Source organism: Vigna radiata, chromosome 7 (genome assembly GCF_000741045.1).
Source record: "Vigna radiata var. radiata cultivar VC1973A chromosome 7, Vradiata_ver6, whole genome shotgun sequence".
Classification (NCBI taxonomy): domain Eukaryota; kingdom Viridiplantae; phylum Streptophyta; class Magnoliopsida; order Fabales; family Fabaceae; genus Vigna; species Vigna radiata.
In genome coordinates, this window is record NC_028357.1 from 6,251,246 (window position 1) to 6,267,924 (window position 16,679).

At 31.9% G+C, this 16,679-nt stretch overlaps 1 protein-coding gene across 1 annotated transcript; it reads left to right on the forward strand.

Moving 5' to 3' along the window:
* Positions 1-3,274: 3,274 nt before the first annotated feature.
* Positions 3,275-11,971, forward strand: LOC106768517 (cysteine synthase, chloroplastic/chromoplastic). The gene is made up of 10 exons (XM_014653707.2): positions 3,275-3,712; positions 4,258-4,367; positions 5,157-5,214; positions 6,189-6,452; positions 7,699-7,836; positions 7,998-8,049; positions 8,147-8,226; positions 10,393-10,452; positions 10,769-10,849; positions 11,598-11,971. The coding sequence occupies exons 1-10, from the start codon at positions 3,485-3,487 to the stop codon at positions 11,688-11,690; spliced, it is 1,164 nt and encodes a 387-aa protein (XP_014509193.1). The 5' UTR covers positions 3,275-3,484; the 3' UTR covers positions 11,691-11,971.
* Positions 11,972-16,679: the final 4,708 nt, after the last annotated feature.

Below are 16,679 nucleotides of genomic sequence, written 5' to 3' on the forward strand. Positions count from 1 at the left end.
ATGTGATTGTAAAGTCATATGTTATAAATGAAAAGATAAAAGTCACACATTAAATGGCTTAACTCTTCAACATTTATATATTATATGTTTTATACTTTCAAGATGAACTGCGAGTCCTATATACGTAGACATTTATGTGATTGAGCTTCATCTATGTTTTCTGAGTAGAGTTTGAAATTTATTTATTTTTTATATTTTTAATATATTTTCTTATTTTCTTATATATATATATATATATATATATATATAACTATTTTGTTATTTTGGGTTTTTTTTCTAACCTTAAATTTTGTTGAGACAATATTATTTGGAATTTGAAATTTTGTCACAACTTTATCTTTAAAAAAAGTATCTCAAAATATTAATAGATAAATATATATTTAAATTGTCTTTAGAATTGACTTTTAAATGATATGAAATTATTTAACATAAAAGCAAGTTCCTTCATTAAGATATAAGGAGAATGATGTTTCATCTTTGAAGTCACTTTTCCATTTTTAGAGACGATACTAATGTTTTCATCTCAATTCCATTAAGATAATATCATTAGAATCAAGCATCACATCTAATGTATTGTCCATTTTGAAAGTTGAAACTCTACCATAATTTTGTTTTTAAAAGGTGCGTTAAAGGTTGAGGGAGGAATATGTTTTTAAATTGTTCTTGACTTTGTGATGTATTTTTGCATATTTAAACAAACTTCTAATCGAGGTTTAAGGAGAACGAGGTCTTAGTAATTTTAAGACAACTTTAGTTCCAAGTAAGAAAATTTTCTTATAAAGCTTACATCTCAAAAGAATCTTGCTTTAAGTGACATGCTACATCAAGTCCTATTGTTTTTTATTACTTTTTGAAGTTGTTAATTAATGTCTATTCAAATCTTGTACATATATTATTAACTATTTTGGGTATAAGGTCGAGTAACTCTTCAATACACCTTCACACTTTTACTCCTTAGCCACTCGGGTAATTGTATCTATCCTTAGTCTAAATCTGCTTCGTCGCCGCTTCAAATTGATCGGGGAATACCTACCAAAGGTATTCCGATACTTAAGTTAATAAATAATTCGGATGGGTTAGAGCAAGTTCTTAAATTCACAAATAAATATGATCACCTACCTTTTACCTTTGATCTCTATTTATAATTTTTTAGATGGGCTTAAGATTAGTGGAATCCTAATCACGACTCAATCTCATCCCATTATAGTAATTGATACTTACCCTTAACCTTAGTTCTTAGTGTCTCTTAAGTACTTTGCTGCTGAAACCGCCTATTCGACCTCTATTCGTGACTGGCCGGATGACCTTGCTCTTTGTCTTGTTTGAATTTAGGGGTTTAATTATGCGAGGTTGACCATTCCTCCTTCGTGGTACAGTCATCCGACCATACGGTACATTAACTTTTATGATATGTTACGTGCTAGCTTAGAAAATGTGAATATCACAAATAAAATGGAAAATAAGATATTTGGGAAACTAAACTCTAGAGTTTAATTCATATGATTTTGTTGACTTGAAACAAACCATATTTTGAAGTGGTTAATTCATTTTTTAACCTTTGTATATGATTATTTTAGGTACACTAAAGAGTACTTGAGTGTTTGATATATTTTTAACAAAACAAAAGTAGAAAATCAATTAAATAGAAAAATTAACGGGTTAGATTGGATAAGGATGTTGAATATGTTTTATTTAATGACTATTGTGTAAAAGAAAACATTATTAATGAAGTAATAATCTATACCATATTCACTTGAGTGAAAAAGTAAAAGATAGTAACTGAAAGAAAAAATGACACTTTTATGATAAGTGTTATGTTTATTAGTTCTATTATTTTTAAAAAAATTTAAGAATAAGTCATTTTCTTACAATATTTTTTTTTACAAAAAGGACGCCACTTGTGAAAATTGATACAACACCTTATTATATATGTGAAAAATTACCAAATTAAACACCTAAAAGGTGGGTTGGTTAACTAAAATAATGTTAATTAATCTTAAGAAAATGATTACACATTCTAAAACTTTTGGTTACATGGGTATGTAGAATATAATGTTGCATATAAGTTTATTGTTCTTAAAATGATGTAATTAATGATAATACAATAATAAATATGATGAACATAATTTTATTCTTACTTAGCACCTTTAATCTTAGGTTACTGAAATGTATTTATGTTTAAACCCACTATTTTAATTGAAATTTACCTAATTGGATTTTAATTAAATTGTTGTTTAATTCCATATTTTAAGTTTATTGATCTATTTGTTTTATTGATATGTATAAATGTAAACCGATGATTTTGGTCATTGTAATAAATTTGGAAAGAATAATGAATATCATAGTGAGAATGAATGCCAGAGTGTCCTTACTTGATATATATATATATGTATTTATATGATTTAAATAAACATTATTATTTATTAATATATAGTATTAAAAGATATTAATAAATATTAAAAGACTTAACAAACCAATAATAATAAATATTTGTTTGACTGCGCAACTTAACAGAATTAAGTCATAAAAATCACCAAAAAGTCATTTAAAAATACACATATTCATAAAATATAAATGTTTTTATCAAATACATTTAAAAATCACCAAAAAGTCACTAAAATGTTATTTTCGTTTATTTCTTAAAAGTCAAAATATTGCCATCTTTACAGAAAAAATCAACAATTTTCGTGATCTCAATTACGTGATCAACCCAGCGTCTATCCAATATGTCAGAAAGACTTTGGAACAAGTCAACAGGTATATAATTTCAGGGTATTTATTTTTCCGTATAATGTTAATTTAGGTTTTAATTTGATAATTTATTCATTGATTCCTTAATTTAATAGAATGTTCTGAAGTGTTGTTCTACGCAGAGAATATCTTACCTTTAATTAAATCACTTCTGTAGGAATTAATTTTTAGAAAAATTATAAATCATATTTATTTATCATAAATTATATGTTTATTTCAAACAATGTTCCATTTTTTTTAAAACGTTTAGTAATTTTACATCTAATCCCCACTAAAATAATTACTCTTATGACGGGAAGCTTTTTTTATTCATTTTTGTCAAAAGAAAACAATATTATTAAGTAATTGATAATCATCAACAGAGTTTTTCTCCTGACTATATATGATTTTTCAGCTATTAAATATTTATATTAGACTGATGTAATTCTTATTAGCCAGTAAAGTAATAATAAAATTCATATGTAGTGTGACAGTGAGGAACGACAGTGATATAATTACCACATTTATTATATTTGCAAACTTGTCATTGGTCATTCTGCCAAGCCAACAGACCCATCTTCCAATGCGCATTCGTGGGAGCAACTACAAAAGGATACTGTGAAGTGAGTTCGTGCGATTCTGCAGTCACTTGGCATTTTCGTTCGGCAAATCAGTTTCGACTGCGCTCATCAAACGTCGTCGTTCTCCACTTCCTAACCTTCTTTTCGTTGTGACATTTCCCCAATCAACAACAATGGCTTCTGCTTCCTTCGTCAACTCTTTCACCTGTTCTTCGCGTGCTCCCACTCTCCACCCTTTCACCACCGTCTCCACCGCCACGTCACTCAGGCCCGGCAACGGCCGCTCTTCGAGACCACTCGTCACCAGGATCTCGTCGCCTTCCCCCGTTGTCTGCAAAGCTGTCTCCGTTAAGCCCCAAACTGAAATTGAGGGTCTCAACATTGCTGAAGATGTTACGCAGGTCAGTTTAACTGAATTTTCAAGCCTCTGAATGTGTTGCTGGAAATTTCTTCTCCTTTTTTTCATTTTCTTTGGGATACACTTGCTTAGATGAGTTCTTTAGATGCTTTTATCGTTATTCTTAATTAGAATTGGAGGTCTATTTTATCTCTCGTAGGGTCTGTTTACAGGGTTGGTACTTTTGGAAGAGAAAAATAAGAAGTAAATATTAGATTAGCTTTTGCATGAGCTAAATCTCATGCTCCATGAAATGAAAACCAGATTTTTTATGAAGCTATCAGTCAATAACTTTTACAAATTAGCTGAGGTATAAACTAATTTTTTTATCTTGGAGAAGATGATTTCATTTTTTTTTTCTTTTCCCCCCTCTTACAAGTGCCTACGAAGAAGTTTCTCTAAACAGGCACATAATCTATCCAACATAGCTTACCGAGGAGAAACTTTTATTCTATTAACGGACTTTTGTCGTTTGATTTCTGTGTGTGAAATCAACTTCAAGGATAAATCTTAATTTGTTTGGTTCTTTTTTCTGTTGACGTGGCACAGCTCATAGGGAAAACGCCAATGGTTTACCTCAACAATATTGTGAAGGGTTCTGTGGCCAATATTGCTGCAAAGCTTGAGATTATGGAGCCGTGTTGTAGTGTCAAAGACAGGTGAGAACTTGAATTTGATTAGTTGCTTGTTAAACATGTGAGATCTCTAATCGTGTCTTTAGTCTCAGTGAAAATGATTCTGTGAATATCTCTTGACAGCACGAAATAAAGCAGAAATTATTTGGCATTTTTTTTGTGACCAATGAATGTTAATAAGATGATTTTTTGGCGTACTCTTTAAAATGTGAGAATTGTATTTACTATTTGGAACTTAAACCAATTATAAAGAGTGTGTTACTGAAAATCAAAATAGAATATGAAAACAGAAAATGTTTCTTGAACCAAACAAGTCCATAATGTTTCAAGTGACAAAATTAGCTGGTTTTGATTTTGTTATTGATTACTTTGCTGGATTTGATTCTTTTTGTTGCTATTGATTTAAGAGGATAGCTTTCAATAAGTATTGGATATCATTAAGTATCTTAAACCAAACAAGTCCATGTTTCAAGTGACAAAATCATCTGATTTAATTTTGTTATCGATTTCTGTGCTAGTTTTTTTATGATTTTTGTTGTTATTTGTTGACGTGGATAGCCTTATGTATTGGATTTCAACTTGGATGTACATTTAACTCCTTTTATGGTTCTAGTAAAAGACACTTGATTATGTATCTACTATTTGGTGATAATTTCAGTTATCGTTGGGTATAAACTCAAAATTCATGAGACTGATGCTGGTGCTTCTTTGCGCTTGCATAAGTTATTTGGCCACATAAATTTGCATATTGGAGGTTTATTCTTTCTCTAGTATTTTTTTTTTCTTTAAGGCTTCCAATTTTTCATCTCGCAGGATTGGTTTTAGCATGATAAATGATGCTGAGCAGAGAGGAGCTATAACACCTGGGAAGGTATAAATGGTAGAAAGAAAATGTGGATGTCATAGTTTGTGACGACTTATAATATTTGATTTCACTATAACTCTAGCTGCTTGTCAGCCATGGCTAACGCAGGCCACTTTAAAAACTTATTCTTCCCATGCATGACATTTGCTATTTAGGTATCAAATTGTTATATGATTGATCTTAGCAGTATTGTTCCAAAGTCACACATGTAATGGCTTAGCAAGCACTAATTGTGCTACACCTTCCTGGTTGTGTAGTGACTATAAATAAAACTAACTGTGTACCTTGTCAATGACTTTTTTACATTCAAACCGAAAAGTCAAATTTCTCCATAAGAACTTATAGGGGAGAAACATACAAAAAAAAAATGAAATTATCATTTTCGTAAGTTAAAATTAGTTTATGCATAAGCTAGTTTGTAGAAGATCTCTCATTGTTCTTTAATCATTTATGTTTTTACTTGTCCACAAGTTAATTATAATTTATGAAGAAGTTTCATTTCATTTTCTTCTTATTTATCTATTCTGGAAGTCTTTATGGTGATATTTTTCCAAATAGATCTTTTGTCAAGAAATTATACTACCATACTTTGGTGTCTGTTATGCTTTTATAATGTGACTTCGTATGAGCAAATTTTTCAAATATCGAGTCTTTATATGCCCTAATGAGTTTAATGCGTTCATTATAAACTTTTTTCTATTACCAAAATGACCCTTTACACAACTTTGTGGGGATGATATTTACTGGTTTGACAATTCTAGAACTACGACTTAGTATGCACATTTTGTCAAGTCAAACATTTTGCTTTTGTGGTGCAATGAGGCAATGTTGTTTCCTTTACATTTATGCTTCATATTGTGGTCTACATAGGAGCTAGATGACTTTTTTTGTGATTTACTTTATTTTCATATTAGCTTATAATTTTAATGTTGCTTGATCATTTTTTGTCCAAGTTAACTTGCTTCTCATGTGCATTTCAGAGTATATTGGTGGAACCTACCAGTGGGAACACTGGAATTGGTCTCGCCTTTATAGCAGCTTCAAGAGGATATAAACTCATTTTGACAATGCCTGCTTCAATGAGTTTAGAAAGACGAGTTCTTTTGAAAGCATTTGGTGCTGAGCTTGTTTTGACTGATGCAGCAAAGGGCATGAATGGTGCAGTTCAAAAGGCTGAAGAAATTTTGAAAAATACCCCTGACGCATACATGCTTCAACAATTTGATAATCCTTCAAATCCTAAGGTAATTATAACAGCTTATTCTATGTTTAAGTCCATAAATTCTGTGTTCCTTGAAATAGGATTCTGTATAGGGTGCACAGCTCCAGTGTCCGGGTTTGAACTGTATGTTGTACAGTCGTTCATAGATTTGGTAATTGATAATTCTTTTACTTATCTTTGGTTGGAAGCCTTATTTAAAGCTTTAGCTGTAAAGTCCAGGTTAATGGAATGCAAAAGCAAATTTTTCTTTGAAGATGAATGCAATTTTCTCCAGCTAAAGGCACCAAATAACAAAATATACCACCAGTTGCCTTTCCACCACACTTTGATCTCAGTCCTCCCTTTTCTTATCAAGCCCGTGAATATAATTAAAAGAAAATATTCATAGCTCTGAGTATGAGAGCATAACCAAGTTTCCCCAAACATACCAATGAGCCTAATCCAATTTCAGCGTCCTTATGTATGTATCAGCTGTACAGTGTGTTAGAATTTCCATAGCCATTCTACTGAAAACCTAATTTTAGAACCCGAGTGGGCAGCAATGAAGATTTCATCAATCTTGTTAGTGTTATTTATAGTAGGAACTGTTTTCCATGATGAATTATATTACCATAGAACCTAGCTGGCAGCAATGAGGACTTCATCAAACCCACTCTTGGGTTACTTCCTCCCATGGGATGATGTCCTTGGTAATGTTACTTAAAATAAACCGTTTTAAATTACTTTCACATGTACTTATTGTTGGAAAAAGCTTAATTTTATTTCAAACACTATTTCACTTGGTTTTAGAAAATAGTTGTCTTCCTACAATCATTTGTACTGTTGATTGATGATATTTAGTTGAGATAAAATATTGCATGAGATTTTTTTCTTTTTTTTTTTTTATTATTATTATTATTATTTTTTAATTCTTAGCTTCTCTGTCTTTTCTTCTTGTGGTAAAGGAACTGCTTTTTTCTTTCCTGTGGTCTTTTTCCTCCTTAATTCATTCTTCTGTTCTGGGTTTTCAGCAAAACTATATCATGACACATGAAACTCACAAGATTGAAGTTTAGTAACAGTCATGTAGCTAGTTCAAACCCCCCCCCCCCCCCNCCCTTTTTTTTTTTTTAATTTTGGCTCCTAAATTTCCTAAAATTGCTACAGAAAAGAAGAGGAAAGTGTTCAAATTGAGAGACAATATAACCAACTTGATTGAAATGTCCTACGTATTTAGTGTGATGTGCTGCCGAATGATGTGATATACAAAGTTTGATTCAACTAAACAGGTTCATTTTGAGACAACTGGTCCAGAGATATGGGAAGATACAAGGGGAAAGATAGATATTTTAGTTGCAGGAATTGGAACTGGCGGAACTGTTTCTGGAGTTGGTCGATTCTTAAAACAACAAAACCCAAAAATACAGGTACATCTTTGTCAATGGCATTGCCTAACCCAAATCAATCAATCTATGCACTCCATTCACTGCTTATGTCTTATCATCCGAAGTATATTTCTTGTAGGAAAGCTTTCTATGTTGTTGAGTCTAAAAGCTTTTTTTTTTTTTTTTTTTTCATTATGTATCAGGTTATTGGTGTAGAGCCTCTGGAAAGTAACATACTTTCAGGAGGAAAGCCAGGTACAAAACCAGAAAAAAGTTTCTACAGATTCCAAATCCACTATTTTAATTTTAATTTTTGTAAGAAGTTCTATCTTTTCTGTTTTCTGAACTACAGGACCTCACAAAATTCAGGGTATCGGAGCTGGTTTTGTGCCCGGGAATTTGGATCAAGATGTGCTTGATGAAGTTATAGCGGTCTGTTCTTACACTTTCCAGTTGTCTTTTACTATTTATGTTATAATCTAATGAGTTTTTTTTTTTTGTTTCCTAAACTCTGTTTTAAAATTTGGTACTAATTATTTTCAAAAGCAGAATTCGTTGGATTTTGAAATTTGAATCATTGTGATTGATTCTGTTGCATGTAATTGTTCTGAAAAACATGCATGCATTATTTCCACTTCCAATCCCTCCATCTTCAAAGTTAAGTTTTTACAAATGCCACTAGTAATTTTCTTATGACCATCTCCCAAACTAACCTTATGAGGAAAAGTTTATCCACTTCTAAACCCAATTCAGCCACTAAATGAGCAGAGATAAAGTTGTGGCTAGCATCACTATCAATCAAAACTAGAACTTTTCTTTCTTGCAACCACCCTTGTATTTGTTTGAGTAAGCTCACCTGCAGAGAAAACAGATAACTCCAGCGGTTTTGGCTCCTCTTCTTCTCTGTCAACAGATTCTTCTTCCTCCGCACACTCCCCAAAATTAACACCCTGAGATTCTTTTCAGGACATTTATGACTAGGACTAAACGATCCTCCACATTGAAAGCACATACCTTCTTCCCTTCATTTAACATATTCAGGATAGGGTAAATTACGGAATACCCTTGTCTTGTTTTCCCCTGAACTAGAGCTGCCCACCTTAGACTCATTAATTACTTCCCCTCCATCTTTCCTTGCTGTACTCATGTCACTGGAACTTCTCGGTTCAGTTTGAGTTCCTTTCAAAGTTTCTACCCATAAAACTATTCCTTCACTCCCTTGAAATCGGCCTGGATATGAGTTGCTTCTGAATGTTATCCTCTCTCCAGTCCTTACATGTCTTGAAAATTCTTCCACATTTCTTGCAATCTCCATAGCCCGCATTAGATCTTTGGGATTGTGTGGCCATATTTGGCTTCTTATATTAATTTGCAATCCTGCAAAAAAATAGTCCATCAATTGTTCCTCCGTTAAACATGTGGCTTGACTCACTAACATTTTGAATTCCTATATGTATTCCTCCACTTCTCCCTTCTGTCTTACAACAGCCAACTTCTCAAACACCGTTGTGCTATCCTTGCCCCCAAATCTCCATCCTAATGAAAGCCAACTTAATCCTCTCCCTGGGTGTAACCTCATGTACTTCAAAGAATTTTTCAGCCCTAGAAATCCATCCAATAGGATCCCCTCCTTCAAATGAAGGCAATTCTACTTTTTTCATCCACCCCTGCTGGTTTTCTCTTTTTCCTTCCTCCCATTCTTCACCCACTTCTTCTCTTCTTCCTATTCTATCCCCATTTACAGAATCTTTGCTTCCTTCAGAACCTGTGTACAAACAGATATCCTTAGGTCGCTGGTTTGAATCCGGCAGGTTGGATCAAATTGTTAGATTTCTTGGAAGCACGAAACCAGTTTTCTGACATAATATAAGAATTAAACACTCAGATCTTACAATGTAACGTAAATTAACACTTGAATTAAGGAAATACGAAACTGAGAAAGCATTCAACAACATCCAAGGGAAGTAAATCCCTTCTTACAGGAAACACCCTGTCCAAAATAACAAAATTACATCCACTGCCAGGAGGAACCGTTTTCCTCCTTAAAAGAAACCCATACTACATAAAAACTACCTTATTACATAATAACTACCTTACTAACCACTCCCCTAAACCATCCAACCCCTCTTAACTGTCATGTAACTTCTTATTTGAATTCTTCGTCGTAACATACACCTTTAAAGTCCTATCATATTCACTGTTGGGTTGTGAACTTGTTATACTGCTATACATTGCACATATTAGAAAATAGAGATTATCTTTCATCCTGGACAGGAATGAATTACGCAAAATTGGTTACTATGAAACAGAGAGTTTATCTTTCATGAGCATTTGGTTTTTAGACTTGCTTTATCTCTGTAAGCATTTGCTTACTCTACTGTCAATAACGAACATTTTTTTATACACAGGCTTCTTATTAATTCAGGTAATTGATTCTCTTTCTTAATTCAGGACCAGTACTTCCACATTTAGAGCTCTGTTCAATTAGTCAAATTTGTTTGCATGTGATATGGGAACGACCTGACTTGGATAGATACTGAATGTCATGAATTTTTTGATCTATATTGTAATTAATATCCTCTTTTGTGAATTTTGTAGATATCAAGTGATGAATCAATTGAAACTGCAAAACAATTAGCACTCCAGGAAGGCTTGCTGGTTAGTCCTTCATATTTTTCGACCCTATGTGTATTTTAAGTTTCTTAATGTGTTTTGGTGTGCATGTCCTGTGCACTTACACATAACGAGACATGCCCGAGTTGGTTAAACAATCATGCACAAGATGATGTTATTTAGTACACTCACCGTATTAAACGTTAGTTATATTCAAGAATGATACCTACCAAACCCTTTTGTATAGAAGATAAGAACATGTGTCTTATCTAGTCACACCTTAATTCTGATATCAATGTAAAGCTCATATGCGTTTGATTTATACTTTGCCTCTTACATGCTAATTTCAATTGGAGAACAGGTGGGAATTTCTTCTGGAGCTGCTGCCGCAGCTGCATTGAAGGTTGGAAAGAGACCTGAAAATGCAGGAAAACTTATTGGGGTATGCATATTTCCTACGAAAAAAATCAAAATCTATACATAGTTTGTATAAGGAATTTACTCCATCTAGAGAAGGATCTTTGCTGAATTTACAAAAGCATCATGCAGATAGAGTTCTCATTTTACCAATCTGATCATATTATGTTTTTTCTTAATAACCTAACCTTCGAGATAAGATCTAGATTTTGGTTCTTGAGGATAAGTGCGGTATTGTAGGACATCTTCACTAGTATACGATGTTATATAAGTATCATGTTGCTTGCATTGTAGGACAGTGTAATTCTTATCCATTTAGCTTATACATGGTTGTCTTGTCGTATTTGCTCATCCTTATGCATTCATGGTTATACATTGATTTTTCTACGGTGTGCTCAGTGTGAATCCACCTAGTATTCAGGTTTAAAAGGCTGCAAATACTTTTCATTGTTTATTATGTACTTTCCCCCGCTATTATTGTGGGCTAAGTTTCTTTTCTCTTTCCTTTCTTTTATGGTTGCACAACTGGCCTGAATTATATAATTTAAATTAAATTTTTATTCTCCTATTGAGAGATGGATGGTTTTTTGGTACGTAGCCAGAAAGAGAATCACTTGCATCCGCATTTTTTTTCTTTTCTGTTTGTTTAAATGTTTCTCGTTAGTTGTTTTCTGCCCACTTTATATTTTTTCCCTCTTATCGCTTCATATGATATTGAAATTTCAGTATGAAGTGACTCTAATTCTATTGCGCAAAATATTTACTGCTTGCAGGTTGTCTTCCCAAGCTTTGGTGAAAGATATTTGTCTACTCTTCTTTTCCAGTCAATTCGGGAAGAATGTGAGAAAATGCAACCTGAGCCATGAATCGACCTTGCCTGTTAATGTTTCTTTCACATTTGCCTCGAGTATCTGTATTACATGCCATACTATGTCCATGTTTCTCATTTTTTACCTTAAGAAATTATATAAATTTATACAGGTCATTGATTTCACTTGCAGCACATATTAATGACCCTTGATTGAATAAGAGTTTATTCTCTTCTCTCTTTGGGATAAAACTTTCAGATGTAGTAGGAATTACTTGTTTTGCTCTTTCTCATGTATGACAGCTCGCTTATATAAAATAATTGGGGAAATTAGCTATCGCTTTTTGTGCATCTCTTGCTCATCTATTTTTACCGGTAAAGAAAGGTTAAATTACTGTAATCAATAAATTATTTGATAATTTTAACTAGATTTTTGAACGATTTATTTTTCAATTAAGTTTTTGATATTGTATTTGTTTTGAAGGTGGTTCTTCTGTCTCTATTATACAAAATTAATTATTGAATAATTTGTCAGTCTGCAAAAAGATTGGTATAAAGGTGAAATATGAAAAATCCTTGTAAAGAAACACCTGAGAAGATTTGTATCTTGTGTTGGAATGAGTTAATTTAAAAGGATAATTAATTTATTTTAAAAATTTAAAATTTTTTATTATAGAATAACTTATTTGAATAAAGTAATTAGAAAGAAAATGAAATTTAAATTTTTTTGAAAGGTATTTCAAACTAATAAAATTGAAGAATTTCAAATATTTTAAAAAAAGAAATATGAAATTCCATTCCTTTTCATTTCAACCATGAAGGTCGATTCCTTGTCATTTCAACCATGAAGGTCGAGTCTAGTAGGCTCATGATGAAGGTTCAAGTAAGTTGATTTAGACTCAACTTAGTTGATTTAGACTCAACTTAGTTGAATCACCTTTTCATTTCAACCATGAAGGTCGAGTCTAGTAGGCTCATGATGAAGGTTCAAGTAAGTTGATTTAGACTCAACTTAGTTGAATCACTTCAGACTAAAGGCTCAACAAATTTAGTTTGGACTAAAAGTCAAATCAATTTAAGTTGGATCAAAGTTCAAGAAGAAATGGTTTGAAACAAAGGTTGATATGTGTTTTCCTGAGACAAAGGTCGAGATGGGTTGATAGTGAGGACTATCTTTTGTACAAGAAGAACTTGAGAAAGAGCCTTTGGCATTCAAAGAACATGAAGAAAGAAAATCATGACTTGAAGCATATTTGAAGAATAGTTCTTAGGAAAGTTAGTTTATGTTTTTATGTTTTTGGGCTTGAGTTTTTTTTAGGGATTTTAGATTTTCTTAAACTTATGTGTCTTTATATAGGAGTACTAAAAACTGATGTAAATACTTTTGAGTCATATTATATGCATGTGCATTCTTTTAAAGAAGATTTTCTTGTTTCTTGATTTAGAACTTTGATTCTTATTAAAGATTAACATCTTTATGACAAATCTTCATTTGACTTATCAATCTATTAGACTATGGCATCCCTTATCCTTATCTTATTTGGCGTTCTTCTTTAATTTATTTTTGTTGTGTTTTTTGAGGATTAAAATTCATAAGCGATCATACTCTTTCTTGGATAAGATCATATCATCTAACATCAAAACGTATCATCTGATATCCATATTGTATCATCTTGTATCTAGAGCAAGATTCTGGTTTGAATTTCTTCTTCTATCTTAATATTTGTACCATATAAAGAAAATTTAAAACAATTTTGAATGCTTGTGTTTTCTGCTTTGTTTTAAAATTTTGTTTGGTTCATTGCTCTTAGAAATCTATAAGGAGTAAAACTCCTAAGGTTTTATGTAATTTTATTGCGTTTTTAATTTTTTTCATGTTTTTCGTTTAAATTATACATTTCTATATTTCATTCGTCGAAATTATTTATTGTTTTTTTTTCTATTAATTATAGTCTCAATTCACTGTTTACTTTGATCTGGCACGAGATTTGGTGTTTGAAGAACAATATGCTTATTTTTCTTTATTTGTGTGTTGAAATGCAAAATTGAAAACAAAAGAAAGAATAGTGGAAGAAAGTCAAAAGGAAACAAATATATATTGAAAGAAAAGAAAAAAGAAAGAAAGTAAGGATCCAAGAGAAAAAGAAAATTGTAGAGTTGAACACAATTATTATGCTGCACTATTGCTTATGATGGTTAATCCATTGAATTATATTTCGTCTTTTCTTAGAGTCTTTGTATTGTTTAAATTAGTTCTTTTTGGTAGTCCTATTTCTTTATAGCTTTATTATTTTTTTCTTTTAAAATTCCTTGAAGTTTTGTCTAGAGTTTTGTTTTTACCTTTGATCTCTTGAGTCAATATTTAGGATCTCGCAATGTTTTTCACATTGATTTTCCACTCTTTGCTTAAGTTACTAGAGATCTTTGCCAAGTGCTAAAGGGAATTTGAGTGAAAAAAGTCAAGAGAGTACTTAAAAAAAAGCCTACAAGTGTGATACATGAGTGGATTTTTCAGTGAAACACTTAGGAGAATGATGAGGTTTGAAATATATTCTTTTATTTTGAGCAATACAACATGTTTTGGAGTAGACATCCTTTTAGAAGTGGTTTAACATATGATTTAATCTATCATATTCCTCCTCAAGAACTACATTCTATACTTGAAAGAGGATAAATAAAGGACTTTCCAAAAATTAGATTTTTTGAAAAAAGACAAGAGTAGAAGCTAAAGAGAGCACAAGAAAAGAAAACACTTATAGAAAAGGAAGCAAAATAAATAAGAGAAAGAGAAGAGAAAGAAAAGAGAGAGGAGAGAAAGAAAAGATAGAAAAAGAAGAGATAAAAAAGAGAGAAAAAGAAATAAAAGAAATATAGGAGAACAAAAAGTGAGAAAAAGAAAAAGAATGAAAAGAGCATTCTAATTTGTCATTGAAAGGAAGTACTAATTCATCTCATTTTGTTTTGGTTCCTAGGGAAGAATTGTTCATCAAGAAGAAGTGGCACCAACAATGGGGAAAAGAAAGAATGATATTAGATTTATTCATCAAGAAGAAATGACAATAACAATGGAAGGAAGAAAGGATGACAAAAAAGGAAGATACAAGCTTGGAATTCAATGAATTTGTTTTTGATACTTTGTTAGCCTATTTGTCAATTAGTTTGGAAAGTCAAATCCATTTTTCTAGTTTTGGACACAAACTTAGGAATAACTATACATTAGTTAGCTTGTTTGTCCATTCCTAACCAATCTACGGGCAAGGACTCAAGTTTGAAAATATATGCACATGGGTTAGCTTGTTTGTCTATCTTTAAGCAACCTAAGGAGAATCAAAGTCCTACTATAGTTTGAATGTTTATTTGGTAAATATTCTTTTGACTTTCTTTGAGCAATGCATGTTTAATTTAAAACTGTTTGATGATTTGTGCATGTGGGTATTTGACCATGGAGGCAAACCTCCAAAGTCTTTTATAATAAGATATTAGCCTCTTCCAAGATCCAAATCTCATTTTAGTAGTCTTTCTATTTTGGGTTACTTTAGATTTGTGTTCTTGATTTATGTTTGTGTTTTGTATGTGGGATCTTCTAGAATTTGTGGAGGATTTTCTCCAAGAAGGACATGATAAGGAAAAATTTAAAGAGGGAGCTATTCAAAAAATCATCCATAGAGAGCTACTTAATAAAACATCCACTTCATGGAAGGATAAAGAGGAATCTTAGAAGGAGGGAACTACTTCTAACAATACCAAACAAAAGGAGAATGAACTTTCAAATGGTAGAATTTATTGAACAATTTCTTTATATTGTTAAGCTTGAACAAAACAAAGTATGAACATAAGGACAACTTTGCTTCGAGAAAGAGGGTATGATAGAGGATTATCCCATGACTCCATACAATAAGAACTTGAGGAAGAACTTTTCCCATTCAAAGGACATGAAGGAATGAAGATCATGGCTTGAAGCACATATGAAGAATATAGTTCTTAGGAAAAGTAATTTATGTTTTTATTGCTTTGGGTTTTGGGATTTCTTTTAAAAATTAGTTTATGTTTTTATGTTTTTGGTCTTGGGATTTCTCTTAGGATTTCTAGGTTTTCTTGAACTTATGTGCCTATACAGGGGTACCAAAAACTGATGTAAACACTTTTGAGTCATTTTAAATGCATTTGCATTCTTTGAGAGAGAATTCTCTTGATTATTAGATTAGAACTCTGATTCTTATCAAAGATTAATATCTTTGAGGCAAATCTTCATTTGACTTATCAATCTGCTAGATTGTGGCATCCCCTATCCCTTTCTTATTTCGTGTTTTTCTATGATTTATTTTTGTTGTGCATCTCGAGGATTCAAATTCAGAAGCGACCACACTCTTTTCTGGATATGATCTATCATTTGGCACCAGAGCATATCATCTGGTGCCTTGGGAATTCACAGGACATGAAGGAATGAAGATCGTAGGTTGAAACACATTTAGAGAATAGTTATTAGGAAAATCAACTTATGTTTCTATGCTTTTGGGCTTAAGTCTTTCTTTTAAAGATTAGTTTATGCTTTTATGTTTTTGGACTTGGGCTTTATTTTAGACTTTCTAAGTTTTCTTAAACTTATGTACCTATATATAGAAGGACTAAAAGTTGATGTAAAGACTTTTGAGTCATATTATATGTATATGCATTCCTTGAGACATGTTTATTTTGGTTCTTGGATCAGAACTCTAATTCTTATCAAAGATTAACATCTTTGAGACGAATATTCATTTGACTTATCAATATGCTAGATTATGACATCTCCCATCTCTGTCTTATTCCACATTTTCTCTAACTTATTTTTGTTATGTCTTTTGAGGATTCAAATTTAGAAACGATCGTATTCTTTCTTGGATAAGATCGTATAATCTAACACCAGAGCGTATCATCTAGTATCCTAATTGTATCATGAGTTAATTGGGTCAAATGTTTAACAATACAATGGAGAAAAAAGGTTGAGATGAGTCAACCTAGGTCAAAGGTCGTGATGAGTCAGGACGAGTTGAAGGTTGAGTCATGTGGG

Bases quoted from the DNA above. Each gene is read 5' to 3' on its own strand.
- LOC106768517 (XM_014653707.2), top strand. From the start codon at position 3,485: ATGGCTTCTGCTTCCTTCGTCAACTCTTTCACCTGTTCTTCGCGTGCT. The intron at 4,368-5,156 runs GTGAGAACTTGA...TTCATCTCGCAG, and splicing joins TGTTGTAGTGTCAAAGACAG to GATTGGTTTTAGCATGATAA. The intron at 5,215-6,188 runs GTATAAATGGTA...TGTGCATTTCAG, and splicing joins GAGCTATAACACCTGGGAAG to AGTATATTGGTGGAACCTAC.